We start from the raw sequence: 23,045 nt of genomic DNA on the forward strand, positions 1-23,045 counted from the left end.
TTTCCTCTTCCTCTTCTGTGTCCATCCAAGCCCCTGGAGGAGACCTTCTAGAGCAGATTCTGGGGTTGCATGCAGAGCGGAGAGGAGATGGAAGTCCTGTTGTAGTGCAGCATTGGACACAATCCTGAGATTTTAGTAGAGTTTAGTAGATCACTTACAGATTTTATATCATACAAAATTGTTTTATTTCTCCACATAGCTTTGCAGATGAATTTCCTTTCATAAAATGCTAATCAAATGCTCTGTTTAAGCAGCTATTAGGCAGTGCTGATAATTGTACGATATGCTTTCCTAGCTAATTAGTGTTGTGCTGTCTACCCAGTTAGGTTATTTTTTTCCTGATATGGTTTTCCTGGGTTTTAGAGAGCTTGGGAAAGGAGTGGGAACAAATTATGTGAAAATAAATGTCCACATTATTTAATATTAAGAAATATTAAAACATCATGATGACTAGTTAAGCCAAGCTTGCTGTAGAACGTACACAACACACAGCTATTAAAAATGTTTGATAGTTTTGGTAAGCTTCTGAATGAGCGGGTATTGTAATTAGAAAATGTTTTAATATTTTTAAAAAAACTTCATATATGTTGTCTTTTGTAAAACAGAATGCACTCTTCATCCTTAATCAGCATCATTCCTTTCTTCTTCTTCACAGTGTGTGCTGTATTTGTGGGCCTTGAAAATTCTTTATCCAAAAACACTGTTTTTACTGCGTGGGAATCATGAATGTAGACATTTAACAGAGTATTTCACATTTAAACAAGAATGTAAGTATGAGTCAAAATTACTTCTTTTTCTAATATTCTTTTTGGAGATGGTAAACGTCTATTCAGGGTTAAGACAAGTAAACAAAAGCCATCTTTAAACCTGCATTCAGTTTAAAGGGAATTATGCTCATGAATATCTGCAATATGATAGACAACTTAGTCCTCATAACCTTGGTGTATGATCCTTGCCCATACAATCATGCCTTGCCCAGACACTTTACCTTGTTGCTCTGGATACAGGACTTCAACATAGAGTTCTACAGTCCTGTGTTTGTTCCAAACCGCTGTGGTCTTTCAGCAGAGTGATCATGATCCAAACAGGGTAGCACATGGGCCCTGTTTCGCTGGAGGGTTAGTCTGATGGCCATCTGATGGCAAGAAGGAATTGACAGGCATTGGGAGTTTAGAGAATGTGACAGGGCAGTAGGTCACACCTAGGAATTGGAGGTAGAAACTTAGGACCATATCATCATACCATTTCAGTGATGGGTCAGGGTGGGTTACAACCATTTAAAATTCAATATTAAGAACAGTTTAAAACAAATTACACTAACAGGAAAGAGGTGCACTTAAATAGGGCAGCTACACATATAGTTGGCCCTTGGGTCCAGAGTAGGGACAGGGTTACCAGCAGTCGGTCTTTCCTCACCTGGGTACCAACCTCTTTTTTCATGTTGTCTGCTCCTCAACCACATGCACCTTTTGTCTTCAGAGCTGCATTAAAATCCACAGTGGCCACATTTGGGAAAACATGACCTACAGAACAATGTACAATGACATTTCCTTTACAGAGTGGAGGATAAAAAGGTTGTTAATTGACTTGAACGATTTGTAATTTACTGAGTTTTTAATATGCATATTTATAAATTAACATTTCAAATTAATTGAACAATCTCATTTATTTCATAATGATGTTTCTGCAAATCATTAAGAAGATGTGTGGTGGTGGTTTCTATACTGACCTACCCTTTCAAAGGGCAGGAGAATATATAATAGAATCTAAAATGAAATTATAGCTCTTTGGAGAAACCTTCTAGGATGACTAGAGAACTGTTGATATGGTGGGTTTTTTTATATATAATGTGACTTTAAATGTTCATTAGTCTCCATGACATTTAGCATTCATGATTTCATCATTTAAGATTTGCTTAATATTTATCCATTTAAAGGATTTGTATGCGGCACTTTTGCCTAATGGTGTTCGAGGAAGCTTAATAAAATCTTTTAAAACTAGAAAATATCATAAAACAAAACGGCAAACAGAATGAAAAGCTCAACTACTCTAAAATGATAGACGAAAGCAACTAAACAACCAATTCAAAAGCCTTTCAGGCGAAACTGGACAGACAATCCTTCTGAACTATAATAAATTAAATTAAGGCACCAAAGTTAACTGCCAAAAACTCAAATGAGTAGATCAACCTTTGTCTGTTGCCTAAAGGAAGGTGACCGGTTCATCCACCCTTGAACACCAGCCTAAATTCTGCAGGCATGGTCAACTGGGAAAGGTTAGCTAATGACTATCTTTGCTGCCCAACAGGTTCTGACCAAACATCTTTACCTAAAAGCCATGAATCAGTAGCTCTGAATATCAACCAAGTCACAATCAAAGCAGAGGATTTGAATGTATGCTAGACACCCTTGCACAATGATGTATTGGTGGTGGTGGTGGTTGGAAAGGGGGAGTGGCGGTGTTTGCATCCCCGTTTTCATAGAAACTTCATCATCTCTCCAACGGAAGCCCATAAATTATTTACTTGCAAAGGTGTGCAGAAAATATGTGGGAAGAGATTAATATGTCAATATTAATAATTTAGTCTTTGAGACTAAAAGCTGGTTCTCACAGGCCCACAGAATTTAGGTCTGAATTCTTTAATACAGTATTCTCCCCTCTTCTCAAGTACTTTTTTCTGATACTATCTTATTATCCAAAAGGTAAAATAAAGTATTCAGAACGTGTGTATGATGCCTGCATGGATGCCTTTGACTGCCTTCCCTTGGCTGCTCTGATGAACCAACAGTTCCTGTGTGTTCATGGTGGCCTGTCTCCAGAGATCAACACTTTAGATGACATCAGAAAAGTAAGTTTGGATAGCACAACTCCAAAATGCCACTAAGTAAACTTTGCTTTGCTCCAAATACCATCTCTCATTTTTTCCACTGTTGTCATATGGGAGAATTAAAAGTGAAGGGTTTCATCCAATGTCAGTCATCCTCAGGAGTGGATTTATTGAAATTAATGGGCATGGCTAACTTAGGTCCATAAATTTCAGTGGGTCTACTCTGAATAGGATTTAGTTGAAGACCACCCAAAATGTTTGTCTTTTCTCGTTGCACTAAAACTCTTCTTGGATTGTTCTCCTTGGTAGTTGTCCTAAAAAGTAAGAAGAAAAGAACTTCACTTAGCTCGCTTATTTAATGTGGCAACTGCAGAAATGGAGTTAATCGATAATTCTTATTTTGCTTTCTAAAAAAAACTGGTTTTGTTGTGTCTATGGGGTTTGCTGTTGAATACTCTTCTATACATTAGTCCTTTACTCCAATACAGCTATGGTTATGCAGGTATCTATGCTTGGCTATGTCATCCAGAATATAGATAGGTATCCGTGTTGGTCTGCCATAGTCAAAATAAAAAAATTCCTTCCAGTAGCACCTTAAAGACCAACTAAGTTAGTTCTTGGTATGAGCTTTCGTGTGCATGCACACTTCTTCGGATGCACTGAAACAGAAGTTGCCAGATCCTTCTATATAGTGAGGAGGTGGGGAGGGGTATTACTCAGAAGGGTGGTGGGAATGGGAGATTGGCAGATAGCTGAGATGAGCCTGTTGACGACTCTTAACGACTGCAATAGGTCTTACAGGAAAAGGCAAGGGGTGAGAAGGTGAAAAATGGCTTAGTCATGTATAATGATCTCACGATCATGTATAATGAGCACACGAAAGCTCATACCAAGAACTAACTTAGTTGGTCTTTAAGGTGCTACTGGAAGGAATTTTTTTATTTCATCCGGAATATGTATGTGTTGACAGGGTGAGTATGCTGTGTGTACATGCAAATCAAATTTTCCATCTGTGGTTCCCTGTGATAACCTTTGCAGAAAGTTGCTTCCCTACACTGATCCTTATCTTGATCAGAGTGCAAATAGTTACCACCCCTGTTGACAACTTGTGATGTTCAAACAATACGTTGTTGCGTATTCAGCGATTGCTGGGATGGTAGCGTTGACCCAGGGGTGTGCAGCGATTTCCAATAGCTTCAATAGCGTGAGATCTGATTTAGAATATTTATTTGACGTCAGGTTAGTAAACTTTTTTTTTAAAAAAAAAAGTTTATATTAATTTGATATTCTATATAATATCTGGAAAGTTTTTTCCATCGTCAGATTATTTGAACTGAAATAGGGGGAAATAATGATAAAGCACACTTTAGATAGCATCGTGTGAGAGTACTTAGGATGGTACATACCGTTCTATCCACCCATGAAGGGGAAAACCAGATGGCAGATGGCCCAGCTCTGCCCAAACAGTTAACGTATTTTTCGCTCCATAAGACGCACCAGACCATAAGATGCACCTAGTTTTTGGAAGAGGAAAACAAGAAAAAAAAATATTCTGAATGCCAGAAGCCAGGACAGCAAGCGGGATCGCTGCACAACTTATGGGATAGCCCTGGCTTATGGGATAGCCGTGAGCAAGCCTCTCCCGGGCAAGGGGAGCCTTCATCCCCTGCCCGGGAGAAGCTGCACACGGCTAAGGCTCCCCCAAGAGCCACGCTCCCTTTAAGGAGCGCGCAGAGTGTGCTCCCCTAAGAGCCGCTCCACACGGCTCTTTAAAGGGAGCACTGTGAAGAGCCTCCCGCCTGCATTCGCTCCATAAGACGCATGCACATTTCCCCTTACTTTTTAGGAGGGGAAAAGTGTGTCTTATAGAGCGAAAAATACGGTAGCTACCACCAGTAGTCCTCATGACAGAGGTAGCCAGAGATAGCCTTGAAAATGAAGTGTTTGAAGCAGGGTACTAGAGGCTTGGGATCCACTAGATCCTAAGCTTCACATTCCCCAATCCTTGGTACCCTCAGCTGCACCAGCCTGGAGCTGGTATATCAAACGAGCACGCTTCCAACCTTCTGTCCGGCAAGGCTTTGATTGCAGCAGAGGATCTGTTGCTCTGCATTTCCCCAGCCCCTAGTGAGGATTGCTGTGTCAATGTGGTTTACATTTCTTTTCAATCAAACAGAAAAGCTTTGCTTAGAAATTATTTTCTTTCAAATACTTGTGAATGGTTTCAAGATACGACGATTCAAGAGCATAGTTTACATATAAAGAAAAATGTAGGCATGGGAAACTGTGAACATAGTAATTTTATCATACTCAAAAGAAGTCTATGCATTGATACTAATATTAAATATGCATGCATGCTTCCTAGTAAGGGTCACCTGAAGAAAATGTTTGATTTGATTAGCATTGTAGCCATTCATTGTGTTATGAATTATTTCCCCCCAGGAAGGGGTGGGTTTTTAGAAATGGGGGGGGGGGAATGCATTGCATAACATTCTCCACACCACATCACTGTGGCATTCATTACCCATAATCTAGAGATGACTTTTTGGAAACTATGTTACTTTTCAAAAGCAATAATTTACTGCAATTTTGGTGGAGCTTGGAGCTGATGGTCAAAGCCATGAATAAAAACTGATTTGCAAGCTGAAGCAAGAGCTGTTGCAAGAGATATCACACAGATGCCTGCTTCTTCTACTTAAGTGAGATCTCAGTAGCCTTATTAAGCTATTCAAGACACACCCTGCAGTGATAATTGTGCAAGGCAAGAGGGTAGATCCTCACACAATTATCACTCCGCATCCATTGTGTGCCTGCCCTCATGCCCCACACTGACCTCCTCCCAACGTACATTTGGGAACTTGTCTGCAACGGGACAGCATACCAAATGTGATTTAACTGTGAGACTGCAACGACCGTGAGCTGAAATCTTGAGAGGGTGCAACCTACACGAATTAGCAGACTGCTTTGCTGCAGACATTCTCCGAAACATGTGGGCAGTATTGAGGAGGGCATTATGTGGGGTGTGGCAGTGAGGGCGAGGCAAGTAAGTGTGACCCCACTCTTCTGCCTCACAGTGTTATTACCCTGTATTTTGAATGCCCAGATAAGGTCCCAGGAGGTCCTTCTGTATTGGAATGCTGAGTATATGTTCCTTTTAAGTAAACCTTTATGTTGGTGTGCATGTGTTAGATGACATCTCATTCATGGGGGTGGTCCAGAGGTCTGTGTGATGCAGATTACCCACTGCAAAACTGGCAAAGTGCAATTGATTTAAAATGAAAGCAGTCGCTTGTAGTTTCCTCCTCACAGCCAGGCTGGAGAAAGAGAGGAATCTTTAGGAACTCAGCTCCAATCTGCATAGCCCACATCTGCGTATCTCATCAAGATTTCAGCTTCCTCATGCAGCAACAGAAACATGTTTGCTTAAAATGTGAGGAGTGTTTACTTTCTTGTTCCTCTTAAGCCCCTGGTTACACCTTCTTTTGGAGGGCAGAACTGTGTACGCAGCACAGCTTGTCTTGGAACCCCTAAACTAGCCTGCTGCCTAAAGAGCAGTAGAGATGCTATCACATCACCCATGTTTAAGTAAGATTCAGCACTCAGACCAGTTCAGTTCTGATTTGGAACGTAGTGGGATTGTGTTGCCCTTTGCCTCAGGCAACAAAAGTCTTAGGCCAGTCCTGTTTATGCATGCTCACAAAAGCATGTATAAAGCCACAAAACTCAAGAAAAATTCCAAATAATTGGTATAATTACAGACTGTATGCTGCTCCCAAGAACTCTTTCCACATGAATTCCATTGACCTTGTTTGGATGCAGTACCAAACCATAGCGCATGAATAGTTATGTGCATGAACGTGCACCCTATTCCATCTCTAAATCTCAAGTAGACTGTCATCTGTCAGTCCAGTTATGACCCCCAAGCAAGATGTGTGTGTGGCGGGGAGAGAAGTAAAGTTGAGGGGCATAACACTTCTTCCTCTGTAGTGAATGAATTCATCCTGTCTCAAGATGAATTCCAAAGGGTGAGGGTTGCAGAGCTTTTCTGTGCACAGTGGAGAACCTGCAGTAAACATCCAGCTAAGGGCAGGTTAGTGAAGAGTTCCTGTTCAGCAACAGATTTGTTTGTTCACTGTGTTACTTAAGTCAGGCAGACAATGGTTTGTTTACAGCAGTGATGTCAGCATTTAAATAATGTGTGCAACTCTGATTTTAAAAGTATTAAATAGCTCTATTATTAAAATGCATCTAGGGAGTTTTTCAGTTGATGGAATTGATTTCCTTTGCTGTTCCTCCTCTCTAATCAATGAGATAATTGAATTTACTATGTTTTTATATATGCTGGAAGCTGCCCAGAGTAGCTAGGGCAACCCAGTAAGATGGGTGGGGTACAAATAAATTGTTGTTGTTGTTGTTATATATAGAGGGATCGCATTCAGCTATTGACGGCTGAGTACACAGGATCACTCAGTTAATTAATTAATTAATTAATTAATTAATTATCCAAACAGAGATAACCTAATTTCTGTTGTCTATGCTCTCATAATCTCTAGGTTAGATTACTGCAGTACCTTTTATGTGGGGCTGCCTCTGAACATGGTCCAGAAACGTCAGCTGGTGCAGAATTCAGTGGCCAGGTTGCTCACTGGGGCAAGACTGTTTGAGCATATAATGCCAGTCCTGGCCAAACAACACTGGCTGCCAATTCGTTTCTGGGCCCAATTCAAAGTGTTACTTTTGACCTATAAAGCCTTAAATGGCTCAGGACCACAATACCTCAAGGACTGCTTCTCCCCATATGAATTGTCCCAGACCCTGCAATCATCACTTGAGGTTCTTTTTCATGGACCTCCTCCTATGCAGTGGCTCTCTCCACTTACATTGGGAAAGTAAGTCAGAGTTTCACAAACTTGAGTCTCCAGCTGTTTCTGGAGTACAACTCCCATCATCCCTAGCTAGCCGCTCCAGTGGTCAGGGATGTTGGGAATTGGTTCCCTGTAATCTCAATTCTCACAATGAGGGAACCACCAGAAGGCTCTTGGAGCTGGATCTCAGTGTCCGGGCTGAAAGATACAGATGGAGACATTTCTTCAGGTATACAGGCCCCAAACCAGAATTCATTTTGCTGTAGTGATGAGGTTTAATCCCATTTTATAAACTGCCATAACTATATTCTGTGGTTGCGCATCAGTTTGGGGCCAGCATGCAATCTTGGGGCATTATGGTTGTACCAGGGGAACCACCCTCTGTTATGGCTCTGAGTTGAACTGCGGGAGGGGTGGGAGTCTCAAGACCAAAGCACGGAAATGCTTGTGCGGTTACACTGTTGTTCCTAAATGTCAGTGCCAGATCTTTCCCTCTAGCACCCTTAGCCTTTCTCTTCGTCTTCTCTTTTTCTTAGTTAGATCGATTCAAGGAACCACCTGCGTATGGACCTATGTGCGACATCCTGTGGTCAGATCCTCTAGAGGACTTTGGAAATGAGAAGACTCAGGAACATTTCACTCACAACACAGTCAGGGGGTGTTCATACTTCTACAGGTGAGGATGCTTTCTTGTTTCATGTGGCCTCTGCAGATGGTTGTGGCTGCTTCATAAACCATCGTAATTGTGCCTTGAGTTGCATAGATCTTGAGTTCTCCCTTTTAAAAGAATTGAATCTCTGTCTAAAAACCAATATTTCTTCCGTTGTGTTTAAGCAACGTGTGTACCTACTGAGGTTCTGTTTCAACTAAAATACATATTACGATATCTTTATTGTCATTGTCCCTTGCAGAACAATGAAATTGAAAAACTACATAAAAACTACATAAAACTACCACAAAACCACATAAAACTACATAAAACTACATAAAAACTACATAAAACATTCAAAAACCCCTAAAAACTCTAAAACCCCATTTTAAAACACACTATACTACAGAGACCCCTTATGCTGTCTAGAACCAGAATTGCACATGAAAATTCAGTCACCAAGAATGATTATCACTCAGTGTGATAGTTGCAGGATCCAACATGAGCTCTGCCAGTTCCATATAAATCAAGGAGGACTGGAAGGAAATGCATTTAAAATGCAGCAGAGGGAAAAGAGGGACCTGCATAGTTTTTCCCCATATTTACATTTTGCACTGAAATTCCTTCTCCTCCACTGTTTTTCCTTGCAGTGGAGCTCCATGCCTACTCAAGAAGTAATTTCCCCCTTCCCAGCCCTTACATAAGGAATTAGCAGTTCCTCACTCACTCTGCCGTTAAGCCCTAAGTCAGGGATGGGGAACCTGTGATCCTCCAGATGTTGCTGAACTTAAAAAGTCCCCTCATGCCTGACCATTGACCATGGTGATTAAATTTGAATCTAACAACATCTGGACAGCCACAAGTTCCCCATCCCTGCTCTAAGTCCTAACAATGTGATATCTTTTGAAAGATTTTGAATGTTGTTATGGTGAGCAAGTTCATAAAATTGTTTATCACTAAAGCATTTTCACGGGGTAAAAGTCACTAACAATACTTGTGTGTTGACAGATAAAGTTTCCTGTTACTGCACATATATAGTCCCTTCGCAAAGATTGCTACATTTCATTGTAGAGAGAGTTGAGACTTATACAACCAAGACACTTTCTGCAGTTAGCTAATTGGTTGACTACAGATCCTGCCATTCCCTTTTGGAAGTTCCTTTGCGGGCAAAACATGTTTTACTAAATGGCCTGAATTCTTTATTGTAGCATTGAGATTTGAGTTTTAGGGAAAATCTGCATTTTCAGAAAACAGGAATAATGGCAATTACATATGTTTCAGCAAAAAAGGCTTTAGGTTACAAATAAATACTTAATTATCTTTTTAATTGGAAACAATTTCACTGATCTTTATTAGGATTGTTCATGTGTTTATGGGTATCATGGTTACAGCAACTGCTTTAAGTGATATTCCTGAAGATGGTGACCTATTGGGGGGCAAGGAGGAGGTTGTATCTTTTAGGAAACACTCTAGAATCTGCAGTTTTCCTCAGCATAAATTTCCTCAGCACATTATTATTAATAATAATAATAATAATAATAATAATAATAATAATAATAATAAATTTTAATTAATATCCCGCCCTCCCCAGCCGAAGCCAGGCTCAGGGTGGCTAACAACAATAAAATAAGAGAACATTTTAAAATCATTTCATTAAAAAATTACTTCAAATCAAATTGATGGCAACCATTGGGTAGAGTTCTGTGCAGATTGCCAAAGGAGGGAGTCAGGCTGTGCCCTGGCCAAAGGCTTGGCGGAACAGCTCTGTCTTGCAGGCCCTGTGGAAAGATGTCAAGTCCCGCAGGGCCCTAATGTCTTGTGGCAGAGCGTGCCACCAGATCGGAGCCACAGCCAAAAAAGCCCTGGCTCTGGTTGAGGCCAGCCTAACCTCTCTGTGGCCTGGGACCTCCAAGATGTTTTTGTTTGAAGATCGTAAGTTCCTCTGTGGGACATACCAGGAGCGGCAGTCACGTAGGTACAAGGGTCCTAGGCCGTATAGGGCTTTAAAGGTTAAAACCAGCACCTTAAACCTGATCCTGTACTCCACTGGGAGCCAGTGCAGCTGGTATAGCACCGGGTGAATGTGAGCCGAGCAGGTCAAAATATAACAAGAATCATAAGTAAACTTCTAGTGAGTTCCTGAAGGGGCAATATATTATTAGTTTTGTTGTTGTTTAGTCGTTTAGTCGTGTCCGACTCTTCGTGACCCTATGGACCAGAGCACGCCAGGCACTCTTGTCTTCCACTGCCTCCCGCAGTTTAGTCAAACTCATGCTGGTAGCTTCGAGAACACTATCCAACCATCTCGTCCTCTGTCATCCCCTTCTCCTTGTGCCCTCCATCTTTCCCAACATCAGGTTCTTTTCCAGCAGGGAGTCTTCTCTTCTCATGATATAGCGAAAGTATTGGAGCCTCAGCTTCACGATCTGTCCCAAGAACAGCTGGAGGCTATCCCAGCCTTATCACATACAAAATGAACCTACTGCTAGTTAAAATACAGTTGAAATGTTAAGACTGTGATCAGTTGTGTGTGCAAAATTCTACAGCAAATCTTTCTGTACTCACAAGAACACAAAGTTAAGCTAGGACAACCTCTGTTTGCTAGCACTCAGAATCTTGAAATATATATTCATTAATATCCACCCAAATTACATTTTTACTGGCACACTAATACCATAATGCAATGTACTGCAGTGCATAATGTGGTTATTCCACTTCTTCAGTCATCTGAAACAAAGGAATAATACGCTATGACGTGCGTAAAACACTTCATTATTTCCTCTAGAATAAAGGCTTTCAAGCATTGTTTCTTCAGGGACCCTTTCTACATTGATTTGTCTGCTGAGAAGCAACTACATGTAAGCCGCAGAAATCCTTCACATTACCTCCAGAAAGTTCTGGGGAGTTATTCTGGCATGAACAGTCAGCTTGTGAAGGGGATGCTAGCGAGGCCTATTGGACCTCACAATCGCCCACATGAACTGAAAAGGTATCGTAGAACACAGTCAAGACTGGTAGCGGTACATTGCAGGGGGAAATTTCAAATGATGAGGAAAGCTGCCTTTTAGGGAATGTTTCGCCTTTTTGATCTTCTCATTGAGCAACCTCTGATAAGATTGTGAAAAGGTGCCGCACATGATCACAATCTGCAGTTCATGGTACATGCAGCCCTTACTGCAAAACAGATTGTGTACTTCTGAGTTTAAAACAATTCATCTAGCACCATGAGCCTAACAGAAAGGACTCAGTCCTTGTATTTAGCAAAACCTCCAAACAGAAGCTTAATCTATATTATTGTTTATATACTTATATATGTTATTTGCTTGATTGGGCTTTCCTTGATCAGAGGTAAAACTCCAAACCAGCAGTCTTCTGAAAACTTAAAGCGCTAACAGATTTTTTTGTGGCATAAAGCTCAAAATAAATCTGTGAGGTTCCACCAGGTTGTACTGGAACTGGGTAATTCAACTACCCTCCCAGAAGTAAAATCCAAGGAATTTGATGTAAACTTCAGGCCAGCAGATAGGGTGCCTGGAAAGGAAGGTGAAGGCCACAAAGCAAAAACTTGTATCAAAGGCCAGAATTTTATTTTGCCCCACCCCTTTTGCTTCTGACTCTATCTATTTAACCATGAGAAGTGGAATGACTCTCTGCCTTCTGTTGAAAAGGGTTCCCCACCCCTAGCCTAAAGCAAGAGCAATAACGTCTACTTAGGAATGCAAGAAACATCCAACTAGTTTACATTTCGATGCAGATTTATCTAATTTGCAATGCCTGAACCAATATGTGAATCGAAACTCAACTGTCCTTAAAAATTTGCACTTCTCTGAATTTTGCAATGCAGTTCTTTTAAAAAAAAGTGTACAAAAAGTATATATTAGGAGAAAGTGCGCAAAAATGTGTATTTTGGTGAAAATCACTTGCAAACATCTATATATTGGGAGAAATTCATGCGGGAAATGTGTACAAATTTTCCTGGTGCCAAAAGGTCAAACTGATGTAGAAGTGGAGATAACTGAATTTAAGTCCGGAAAAGATGAGAAACTGAGAGGAATTAGAATTGAAAAAACCACCCATCCCTACCTCTACTTGAGTAAATATACAGATGCTCTCGGTTTTCATGAAATATTTGGTTTACTGACAAATTGCATTTTAGTGAAATGCATCCAGTTTCCTTTTTTTAAAAAACCTCTTGCTCTGTTCATTTTTAAAAAAGAAAGTTCATTCTGATCTTTCATATCTAACTGCAAGCTGGTTCCAAAAGTACATCTTTCTCTGCTTTGTGAGTTTTGTAATTTTTTTAGCTAACTGATATATTAGCAAAATATTTTCACAGGACCTCTAGAGTACTAGGCATGATATTTACTTGTTATACCAAGTTTGTAGCCTCACTCGTTATACCACCACCTTGTGGCTTAAATAATTTGGACTACAAATGATTTAGTTTGATCATAAAAGAACAAAAGCAAAACAACTAACTTTAGTAAGTGGAATGTATGCATTTTATGCCTTTGAGGATTACCGTATTTTTCGCCCTATAAGACGCACTTTTCCCCCGCCAAAAATGAAGGGGAAATCTGGGTGCGTCCTATGGGGCGAATGTAGGCTTTCCCTGAAGCCTGGAGAGCGGGAGGGGTCGGTGCGCACCGACCCCTCTTGCTCTCCAGGCTTCAGGAAGCTATCCCCCCCAGCAGCGCAAGGTCCCAGAGCGATGCCGAAGGTGCGCGCACCTTCGCCATCGCTCTCCGACCCGTTCGTGGGGCTGGGGTGGGGGGAAGCTCCGGCTCCCCCCGCCCCCAGCCGCGCAAGGTCCCAGAGCGATGCCGAAGGTGCGCGCACCTTCGCCATCGCTCTCCGACCCGTTCGTGGGGCTGGGGTGGGGGGAAGCTCCGGCTCCCCCCGCCCCCAGCCGCGCAAGGTCCCAGAGCGATGGCGAACGTGCGCGCACCTTCGCCATCGCTCTCCGACGCGTTCGCGGGGCTGGGGTCGGGGGAAGCTCCGGCTCCCCCCGCCCCCAGCCGCGCAAGCTCCGAGAGCGATGGCGAACGTGCGCGCACCTTCGCCATCGCTCTCCGACCCGTTGGGGGGCTGGGGTCGGGGGGAAGCTCCGGCTCCCCCCGCCCCCAGCCGCGCAAGGTCCCAGAGCGATGCCGAAGGTGCGCGCACCTTCGCCATCGCTCTCCGACCCGTTGGGGGGCTGGGGTCGGGGGGAAGCTCCGGCTCCCCCCGCACCCAGCCGCGCAAGGTCCCAGAGCGATGCCGAAGGTGCGCGCACCTTCGCCATCGCTCTCCGACCCGTTCGTGGGGCTGGGGTGGGGGGAAGCTCCGGCTCCCCCCGCCCCCAGCCGCGCAAGGTCCCAGAGCGATGGCGAAGGTACGCGCACCTTCGCCATCGCTCTCCGACCCGTTCGCGGGGCTGGGGTCGGGGGAAGCTCCGGCTCCCCCCGCCCCCAGCCGCGCAAGCTCCGAGAGCGATGGCGAACGTGCGCGCACCTTCGCCATCGCTCTCCGACCCGTTGGGGGGCTGGGGTCGGGGGGAAGCTCCGGCTCCCCCCGCCCCCAGCCGCGCAAGGTCCCAGAGCGATGCCGAAGGTGCGCGCACCTTCGCCATCGCTCTCCGACCCGTTCGCGGGGCTGGGGTCGGGGGAAGCTCCGGCTCCCACCGCCCCCAGCCGCGCAAGCTCCGAGAGCGATGGCGAACGTGCGCGCACCTTCGCCATCGCTCTCCAACCCGTTCGCGGGGCTGGGGTCGGGGGAAGCTCCGGCTCCCCCCGCCCCCAGCCGCGCAAGCTCCGAGAGCGATGGCGAACGTGCGCGCACCTTCGCCATTGCTCTCCGACCCGTTCCCGGGGCTGGAGTCGGGGGAAGCTCCGGCTCCCCCCGCCCCCAGCCGCGCAAGGTCCCAGAGCGATGGCGAACGTGCGCGCACCTTCGCCATCGCTCTCCGACCCGTTCGCGGGGCTGGAGTCGGGGGAAGCTCCGGCTCCCCCCGCCCCCAGCCGCGCAAGGTCCCAGAGCGATGCCGAAGGTGCGCGCACCTTCGCCATTGCTCTCCGACCCGTTCGCGGGGCTGGGGACGGGGGAAACTCCGGCTTCCCCCGCCCCCAGCCGCGCAAGCTCCGAGAGCGATGGCGAACATGCGCGCACCATCACCATCGCTCTCTGACCTGTTCCGGGGGCTGGGGTCGTTGGAAACTCCGGCTTCCCCCACCCCCAGCCCCGCAAGCTCTGGGAGTGATGGTGAAGGTGCGCTCACCTTCGCCAGCGCTCTCCGACCTGCTCTGGGGACTGGGGGCGGGGGAGCCGGAGCTTCCCCCGACCCCAGCCCCGCGAACGGGTCGGAGAGCGAAGCCGAAGGTGCGCGTACCTTCGCCATCGCTCTGGGACCTTGCGCCGCTCGGCCTCCCCCACCCCCAGCTTGGGCCTCCCCCACCCCCAGCCCCGCAAGCTCTGGGAGTGATGGCGAAGGTGCGCTCACCTTCGCCATCGCTCTGGGACCCTTTCTGGGGGCTAGGGGTGGGGGAAGCTCGGGCTTCCACCACCCCCAGCCCCTGCAAGCTCCGAGAGCAATGGCAAAGGTGCGCTCACCTTCGCCATCGCTCTGGGACCCTTTCTGGGGGTGGGGGAAGCTCGGGCTTCCCCCACCCCCAGCCCCGCAAGCTCCAGGAGCCACTCTGGCTCCCATTCTGGGGGCTGGGGTCGGGGGAAGCTCGGGCTTCTCCCGCCCCAGCCCCGCGCGGGGGGGGGAATAAATTTTTCCCCTTTATTTCCCCCCCAAAATCTAGGTGCGTCCTATGGGCCGGTGCGTCCTATAGGGCGAAAAATACGGTATGTATTTAAATGGTATTGGACTCCCTCTTTCAACATACTGCATCAAATGTAGTGGGGTATATATGTATGTAAAGCTGTAGTCGCACAAATTCAGCAATATGTTAAAGAGAGAACATCAAGCCTTTAGTTTTAGGAGGAGGGTGGAGAGAGGACGTTTGTGCAAGCATGCATGCAAATCATAGGGAGCTGCCTTATACGATTGGCCCACCTGGTTCTCTATTCTTTACACTGACTTGGCAGTAGAAGTTTCAAGCAGGCTGCCAACCTTTTCAAAAAACAAACAGAATGTGCATATTTTATGTCAGACTCAGTTTTTATTTAATTTTTTTGAAAAAGCTGCTTTAGGTTCTTGATTTCACAGTTTCTAACCAATCACTGCTATGCACAGTCATCTGCTGTAAAGTCTCACAACCAGTTTTTCTTGAGCACCATCCAGAAGGAAGATTATTTGTTTTTAAAATGTAGTACAGGAACTTAAAATGTGAGCTCACACATTTTTCAAATTATGCGCAACTGCATGTGACCAGTATGTGAGAGGGATATGTAATATACCAGCTTACCACATGAGGGAGCTGCTGACATTTTGTACTTGGGCATTTCTATTCTGTTTGAGCATACAGTGGTACCTCAGGTTACAGACGCTTCAGGTTACAGACTCCGCTAACCTAAAAATAGTACCTCAGGTTAAGAACTTAGCTTCAGGATGAGAACAGAAATTGCTCAGTGGCGGTGCGGCGGCGGCGGCAGGAGGCCCCATTAGCTAAAGTGGTACATCAGGTTAAGAACAGTTTCAGGTTAAGAAAGGACCTCCAGAACGAATTAAGTTCTTAACCCGAGGTACCACTGTATTGCATATGGTGGTAGAAGCTCAACAGGGCTCAGATGAAACAGTGGTCCAATGAAGTTTGACCAGGCCCTATTAAACACCTTGACTGTGGTCTGATTGCTCAGTCACAACAGCTCTTCTTTTAAGTCAAGACAAAACTTTATTTGTTTTATTTATACAAGTATTCACACACTGCCCACTCATGTACAGTATCAAGGTAGTGTACGATAATCTATGCAAATGCAATAAAATATATAATAACATAAAACAATACAGAATAATTGCAAGAATGGTTGACTCATCTGAAAACAGAAATGAAGCCACTGATGAGACGTAACAGCAGAAAAAGTTCTTTAGGAAACACCTGAAAGTTAGGAGCAAGGATGCTGGAAGAGCATTCTGCAGCATGGGGCTGGCAACACTCAATGCCTGACTTCTAGCTGAGGCCAGCCAAGCTTCTGAGACATGGGCAACAACTAACAACACTCAAATCAAGCCATCACTTGACAACCCCAAACTGCTTCACTCTTCACTGCTTTCTGTTTGGCTTGCCTGCCTGCCAGGCTCAGCAGTCTGCCTCACTTTTCAACCTCCTCTGGAATGGAGGGTCTTCTGCATGCTGACCTGGAAGTAAGCCGTACTGAACTCAAATGGGATTTACTTCAGAGTATGCGTGCATAGGCTTGAGCTGTAACTGGGCACAGACCTGTAGCCATGAGTGGAGTCCTTGTCAACTAATTTGCATATCAGATTATATTAAGGCTGTTTGTTTGTTTGTTTGTTTTTGAAAGAGTATGCACAGGAAACGAAGCTTTCTGTTTCTGTTATACGCTTTATAATATTGTCATAGTTTTATTACTACACATGACAGTTCTTTTGATAACTTTTTCCCCCCAAAAAGAAGAAGTTAGAGCCACTACACAAGTCCCATATCAGTTGTACTGCAATGAGAGGGAAGTGTTTGTTTGAAATTGCAAATTAATATACTTTTCCCCCCAATTACCAGTAGAACTGTATCTAAAATCTCCCTCTTTATTTTATATTACCAGCAGCTCTCTTGGTTATATAACTAAAAGCCAGTTGCCATAGCAACCTCAAATATAATGTTAGTGTCGTGGGATAGATTCATAGAAAGCGTTTTAACCCAGTGTGGTTAAGTGAAGTAAGGGACTGTTGCAAACAGAGCAATAGATGGCTGGGCTTTTTTTCTGATCCATGTACCTCTTCTATATGAGGGGAAAGTAAGAGCGGTCTTATCTTGCGCATTCTCCCTTGCTCCTTTGAGGTTTGGGGTGCGGAACAGAAGCAGCAGCTCTTAAACTCAGTACACTTTGTAGTGCATTACAAAAAGAACATCTGGAGCTTGAAGAAGCTGCAACAAACAGAACAATCAAGGGGACAGAGCATCTTCTGTTTAAAGAAAGTGAAGGTGTTTGTGGCTATTTAGCTTAGGAAAAAGAGATGACATAGAGAGGAGATGATGGAACGGGAACAGCCAACACAGTGCTCTCCATATGTCGTTAAATTACAAATCCCATTATCCCTGACCATTGGCCAGCTGGGATCTATGGGAGTTCAGCAATATCTAGAGGCCATCATTTTTTGCCACCCCTGTGAAAAGAGGCTTATGGTAATAGAGGTTTGTGACAGAGGTCTGTGGAGAAGAATTTACTGCCTCTCTCTCATAATACTCAGTGTCACCCAGTGAAATTGATTGGCAGTAAATTCAGGATAGACAAATTGACTGGCAGTAGATTCAGGGCAGGACCCCTCCCCCCAAACAAAAGTACTTCTTAACACTATACATGATTCATTTATAGAATTTGCTGTCACAAGGTATGGTGATGGCTCTAAATGTAGCTGGTTTTAAAATGGCATTAGACAGATTTATGGAGGACAGGACTGACAGTGACTATTAGCCATGATTCAGCATGGGGATTCCATTTTGCTCAGAATTATATCATTTGCTGAACAGGGGGAGGCTGCTGTTTTCATGTGCTGGAGTGGATTTCCTCGAAGCATTTGGTGAGCCAGTATTGAGAACAGTCTACTGGGACAGATGAAAACCTGGTTTGATCCATTCATGGAATAGTGGAATAATACAGCTGACTGGGTTGGCCACTTACCAGTCTGTTCATTAAGTAAAAACCCAGCCCCTGGAAGTCAGGATTGTCTGTGCCATTTTACGTGTGCTGGAAAAGGGCACATGCCGCAACCAAGGCTTCCTTCTGTGCTTAACTATGTGTAGAACGTACACACCAGAATACATTATTCAGCATGTTAGAAAGTACCACATTTAGTACATTGGTGGTAGTGAAAGATTCAGTCTCTGAAATCAGATAGAAGCTTCATATCACAGAAGTACTCCAGACCTAGACAAGAGAGCTTTGCTGTATTTGTATGGACATGCCCACAGCTCCACTAAATCCATTAAATGGTAGTGCAGGCCATCTACACAACACCAGAATTCAGACTCGGCTAATACTCAGCATGTTGAAATTTGTGTATATTTCAGTGAAATGAAGAATATCCTTTTATTACTCAACTTCTCTCCCTCTTTCCCACCACCCCTCTCTCTCCAGAGAACTGCAGTTTATAAAGTTTCATAAATCCTATACTTGCTACTAAATGTGTAGCTTTTTGTGGGTTAGCATGAGGTACCCATGGAGAATTAAGTAGCTGCTAAGTGCATTCACATTGGTATTGAGACAGAAATAGAAGGCTGATCCTCCTTTTCCTAACTTTCTCTCTAAAGGCACCAGTATCTTTGTAGAGAGAATAAAGTTGGGAAACAGCTGCAGCAAACCTCAAATCATTTAAACTGAATTGAAATGCAGCTACTTGGAATCTAATTCCTGAATTTGTTGAAGGGAGGATGGGGCTTCTGAATCCATGGAATCCATGTTTGACGATAGCAAACGTCCTGTTCTGGGCTTCACACAGTGACCAACCATCTTCCCCAAGGGGCAGGGAAGGAAGATCCAAAGCAATCTACTTCCAGTTCTAAGCACAGTGTCCTTTCAACTTGGAGAACTTGTTTGTTTAAACCACAGTTTAAGCAGCCTTAGCTTTGTTTGAGCCATGATTTTCACAAACCACAGTTCCCCGAGTTGGGGCACATCAGAGAAGTATGGGGAATTTAAAGCCAATCTCCCCTTTTCAAGATGCAAAACAAACAAACAAACGGTAGAGATTGAGTGTGCAAGAATGTGGCTCATTCATACAGTCGGGAAACCCTGGCCTTCCATTGTGTCTAAAATTGGCCAGTGACTTTCTGGAGTTAACCTGCACCTTACATTTTTGACTAGTAGGGGAGAATATACAGTGATATGCTTTTTCCCCAGTGCTGCTCTCCATTGAACTCAGTAACATTTAAGTTTATGTATACTGTATATTTATGTATTTGTGAGTATCTGGGGCTAAGGCACCTTCTCTGTTTTTGTTTTATTAAAACATGCTTCTTTTCCTGCCCCAACAGTTACCCTGCTGTTTGTGACTTCCTACAGCACAATAACTTATTATCTATACTCCGAGCCCATGAAGCCCAGGATGCCGGGTGAGTGACTTTCCTTGTTTTTTGAATAAGTTATTTTCCGGCATGTTGGCATCTGTACATTTCTTACATTGCTAAGGTGAAGTGCTTGTTCGGCATCTTTCAGAATGTAAAAGGGAAAGGACTGGTGTTTAAAAACAGTTGAGTATTGACTTTTCAGGGTATGTTGCTTTTCCTTTCGGTGTGTTTCTAGGGAATCTTGACCACATCCTGAAACCCTGGCTCTCTAACAGATGGAGAAACAAGTGGGAGATGTTTAGCCTCTTTAAAATGGTGTAACGTCCAAACCCCTATATCTTACCTAGAATTCTTGTTCCCAAATTCTAACTATGGTTTCCTGCTGGTGCAAGAAGTGCCCCCTACAAGGGTTCAGATACAGTTCTAATTTTTAAAATATTCCAGGGTGCACAGTTCTGGCACTCAAAGCAGTTTGGGTGGCCCTCTGCTCAAATTAAAGTATACTGTGATGATATAATTAGAACAAGGGCTTTCCCTTGCTCAGCTGATAAACAGCAGGAGCATATATATCAGCTCTTTACAGCTTGTTAACTTTCCGAACCTGCAGGGCTCTTTGGAGAGGCACAGTTTGAAACAGGAATATATTTTCTAGGTCACTGAAAGGAAGTGCCACTCTGTGCTTCCACTTGGCTCATCCTAATGGCTAAAGTACCAATACTTTTTACACAAGCACAGATGGAAGGAATATAAATTATTGACACTCAGATAGAAGAGCCATATTTTATGAATGTATTATAAGGTCTTCCACATTTAAGTAGCATGGTATCCTCATTTCATCTAGTTATGCAGTGATGTGTGCCATGTATTATAGTCCGTTTTCATAAATTTATACTCTTGTCTTTTCTTCCAAGGGTGCTCAAAGCAGCTAACAATACTGTATAAATATTTTTTTTAAAGCACCCATCAGCCAAAAAAGTTCCAGATGTATGACAGACCAAAACTGGTGAAATGAAGAACAGCATTTTATTTTATTTTTGAAAAAAGTATTAGTGAGATCATTTTTAAAATATCAACTGAAGAAAACGAGCCTGTGGCATGAAAACAAAACAAAACCATAAACAGGGTGCTAACTAAACCTCAATAATAATAATAATAATAATAATAATAATAATAATAATAATAATAATAATAATTTATTTATTTATACCCCTCCCATCTGGCTGAGTTTCCCCAGCCACTCTGGGCGGCTTCCAATCGAGTTTTAAAAACAAAACAGCATCAAATATTTAAAACTTCAGATGCCTTCAGATGTCTTTTAAAGAGAAGATAGCTGCTTATTTCCTTCACATCTTAAGGGAGGGTTTTCCACAGGGCGGGCGCCACTACTGAGAAGGCCCTCTGTCTGGTTCCCTGTAACCTCACTTCTCGTAATGAGGAAACTGCCAGAAGGTCCTCGGCGCTGGACCTCAGTGTCCGGGCAGAACGATGGGGGTGGAGAATGGAGAAGAGATTTCATTCGGTCCACATCTTAATGCAATGCATTTCTCCAAGCAAACAAACAGTATATACGAAAATGTGTATATCAGGGTTAAGTGTGCATGAAGAAAGTAGCATACAACATGCATTTTATTAGGGGAAATAGCATGCAAAAATGTGTGTATTTGGCAAAACTGAATATGGAAACGTGAGGGATCTACACTAAAATGATGACATATTTTTGTAGAGATTTATTTTGACAAAATACAAACTGGTTCACAAATGTGGAGAACTCGACTTCAGATTGGTAAAATGAGAAACTAGGAGAAACCCAAACTGGCAGATCAGTTCATCCCTACCTCCAGGGCAGATGGTTCTAGGAGAAAAAGCTTTCTCTTGTTTTTTGCACTAAATATACCTAGTTATGCAGGAGACCCTCCACATCTGATCTCTGTGGTGTTTTTGTGACATTTTGGGGTAATTTCCGGGTTCAGGGCAATGTGCATGTGCATGATCACACACATATTGAACATGTGTCAATTGATTGTTTCCTATAGATCCTGAAATTCACCCAGCATTCCATTCAAACTGCAACTTTAAAGGCCATTATTTCCCATTAAGAAACCCAAAAAAATTCCAGAACACTATTCCTTCTTTCGTTCTTTCTTTCATTCTTTCTTTCTTTCCTTCCTCCCTTCCTTCTTACATTCATATGCAACCTGTCCTCTCAGGAGCTCAAACCAGCATACATGTGATGTCTGACCCCATTTTGTCCTCACAACAGCTCTGTGGGGTGGGTCAGACTGAGAGTGCTTGACTGATCCAATGTCACCCAGAGACCTATTCATCCATCTGGGAAAGCTTGTTAGAACTAAAATTTCATCGGGAAATCACAGAGAGTAGGGGCCTGTTATATCTCTGTGGAATGCTGTTCCACAGAACAGGAGCAATCGCACTAAAAGCCTTGCTCCAAATTACTGTGGAATGGACTCCTAAGATCATTGGAACTTGCAGGAGAAGTTCTCTTGCAGACCACAGTGACCTGCTTGGTATATAAATGATATGATGGTCTCTCAAGTAACCTGCTCCTGAGCTATATAGGGCCTTATACATTGGTGCCAATACCTTGAATTTAGCCTAGTAGGTTGGGATCCATATAACGGAAGCTCTTTTGAAGGCTATTAATAAGTTGCAATGATGATGGTGGTACAGCTCACACAAGTTGATTACTACTCTTTCCAGGATGGTCAGAGCAATCATTGATGCTGGGTAATTTCCTTGGTTGAATAATTTCCTTGGGCTAACAAATTTTAACTGTGCAGAAGGACACCCTGAACAAAATATTATTGCTACCACATGACAAAATAACAAGGATATTTATACCAGAGATCTTAGTGACCCTAGGAATTCCCTCCCCGCTTTAAGCAGCTCCCAAGATTGCCAGCTGCCTTTGAAACTTCCCTGTATTCCAAAATTGGTTTGCCACAGGGTGCATCAGGCTGCTGTTATAAACAAAGGACCTGGGAGACCCACCTGGACTATTGCAGATGGCTGTAGTACACATGCCTGTAAAATACTCTCAGTATCCTTATTGATGTACCCCAAATTCCTCAAGTTTTGTTTTTGCTGTTGGTGTACAGAAAGGCAGATATTGCTACAGAACCTTAATATGCAATTAGAGTAGAAGTGGTAGCATACTGTTCTTTTTCTTTTTCTTTTTCTCCATTTTGTTGCCAAGAGTTATAGAGATTTTATATAAGTCAGGGAACTAAAATGCTGTTGCTGAGCCTTGCTTTGCCTCTTGCTAGGGAGAAAATATCATTTTTGTTGGTGTGATTCCAAAATTCTGGGGTTTTTCATTTTCATTGCTGACTGACTAAATATAGGCCCGCTGAGACGGTAACATTTTTGTCACCACAAGCAAGTGTAAATGTGCCGAGAGAAAAACTGAGCGTATATCAGAATATTTTGTGGCCCACATCCCCACACACTATTTTTTCAGGTTTGAGCACTTTGATGTCGGTAGCAGAACCTTAAATATATTGTGCACAAAATACCGG

At 43.6% G+C, this 23,045-nt stretch overlaps 1 protein-coding gene across 4 annotated transcripts in view; it reads left to right on the plus strand.

Annotated features, from left to right (window-relative positions):
- The window catches only part of PPP3CA (protein phosphatase 3 catalytic subunit alpha), a 190,635-nt gene that overhangs the window by 136,350 nt on the left and 31,240 nt on the right, over positions 1-23,045 (plus strand). For all 4 annotated transcript variants that reach the window (XM_081209361.1, XM_081209363.1, XM_081209362.1 and 1 more), the window contains exons 4-7: positions 656-767; positions 2,703-2,848; positions 8,229-8,368; positions 19,477-19,554. In XM_081209361.1, coding sequence (XP_081065487.1) covers positions 656-767; positions 2,703-2,848; positions 8,229-8,368; positions 19,477-19,554 — 476 coding nt within the window. The remainder of the gene's footprint in view (positions 1-655; positions 768-2,702; positions 2,849-8,228; positions 8,369-19,476; positions 19,555-23,045) is intronic.

This window comes from Podarcis bocagei (assembly GCF_964188305.1).
Source record: "Podarcis bocagei genome assembly, chromosome: 9".
NCBI classification, from domain to species: Eukaryota; Metazoa; Chordata; class Lepidosauria; order Squamata; family Lacertidae; genus Podarcis; species Podarcis bocagei.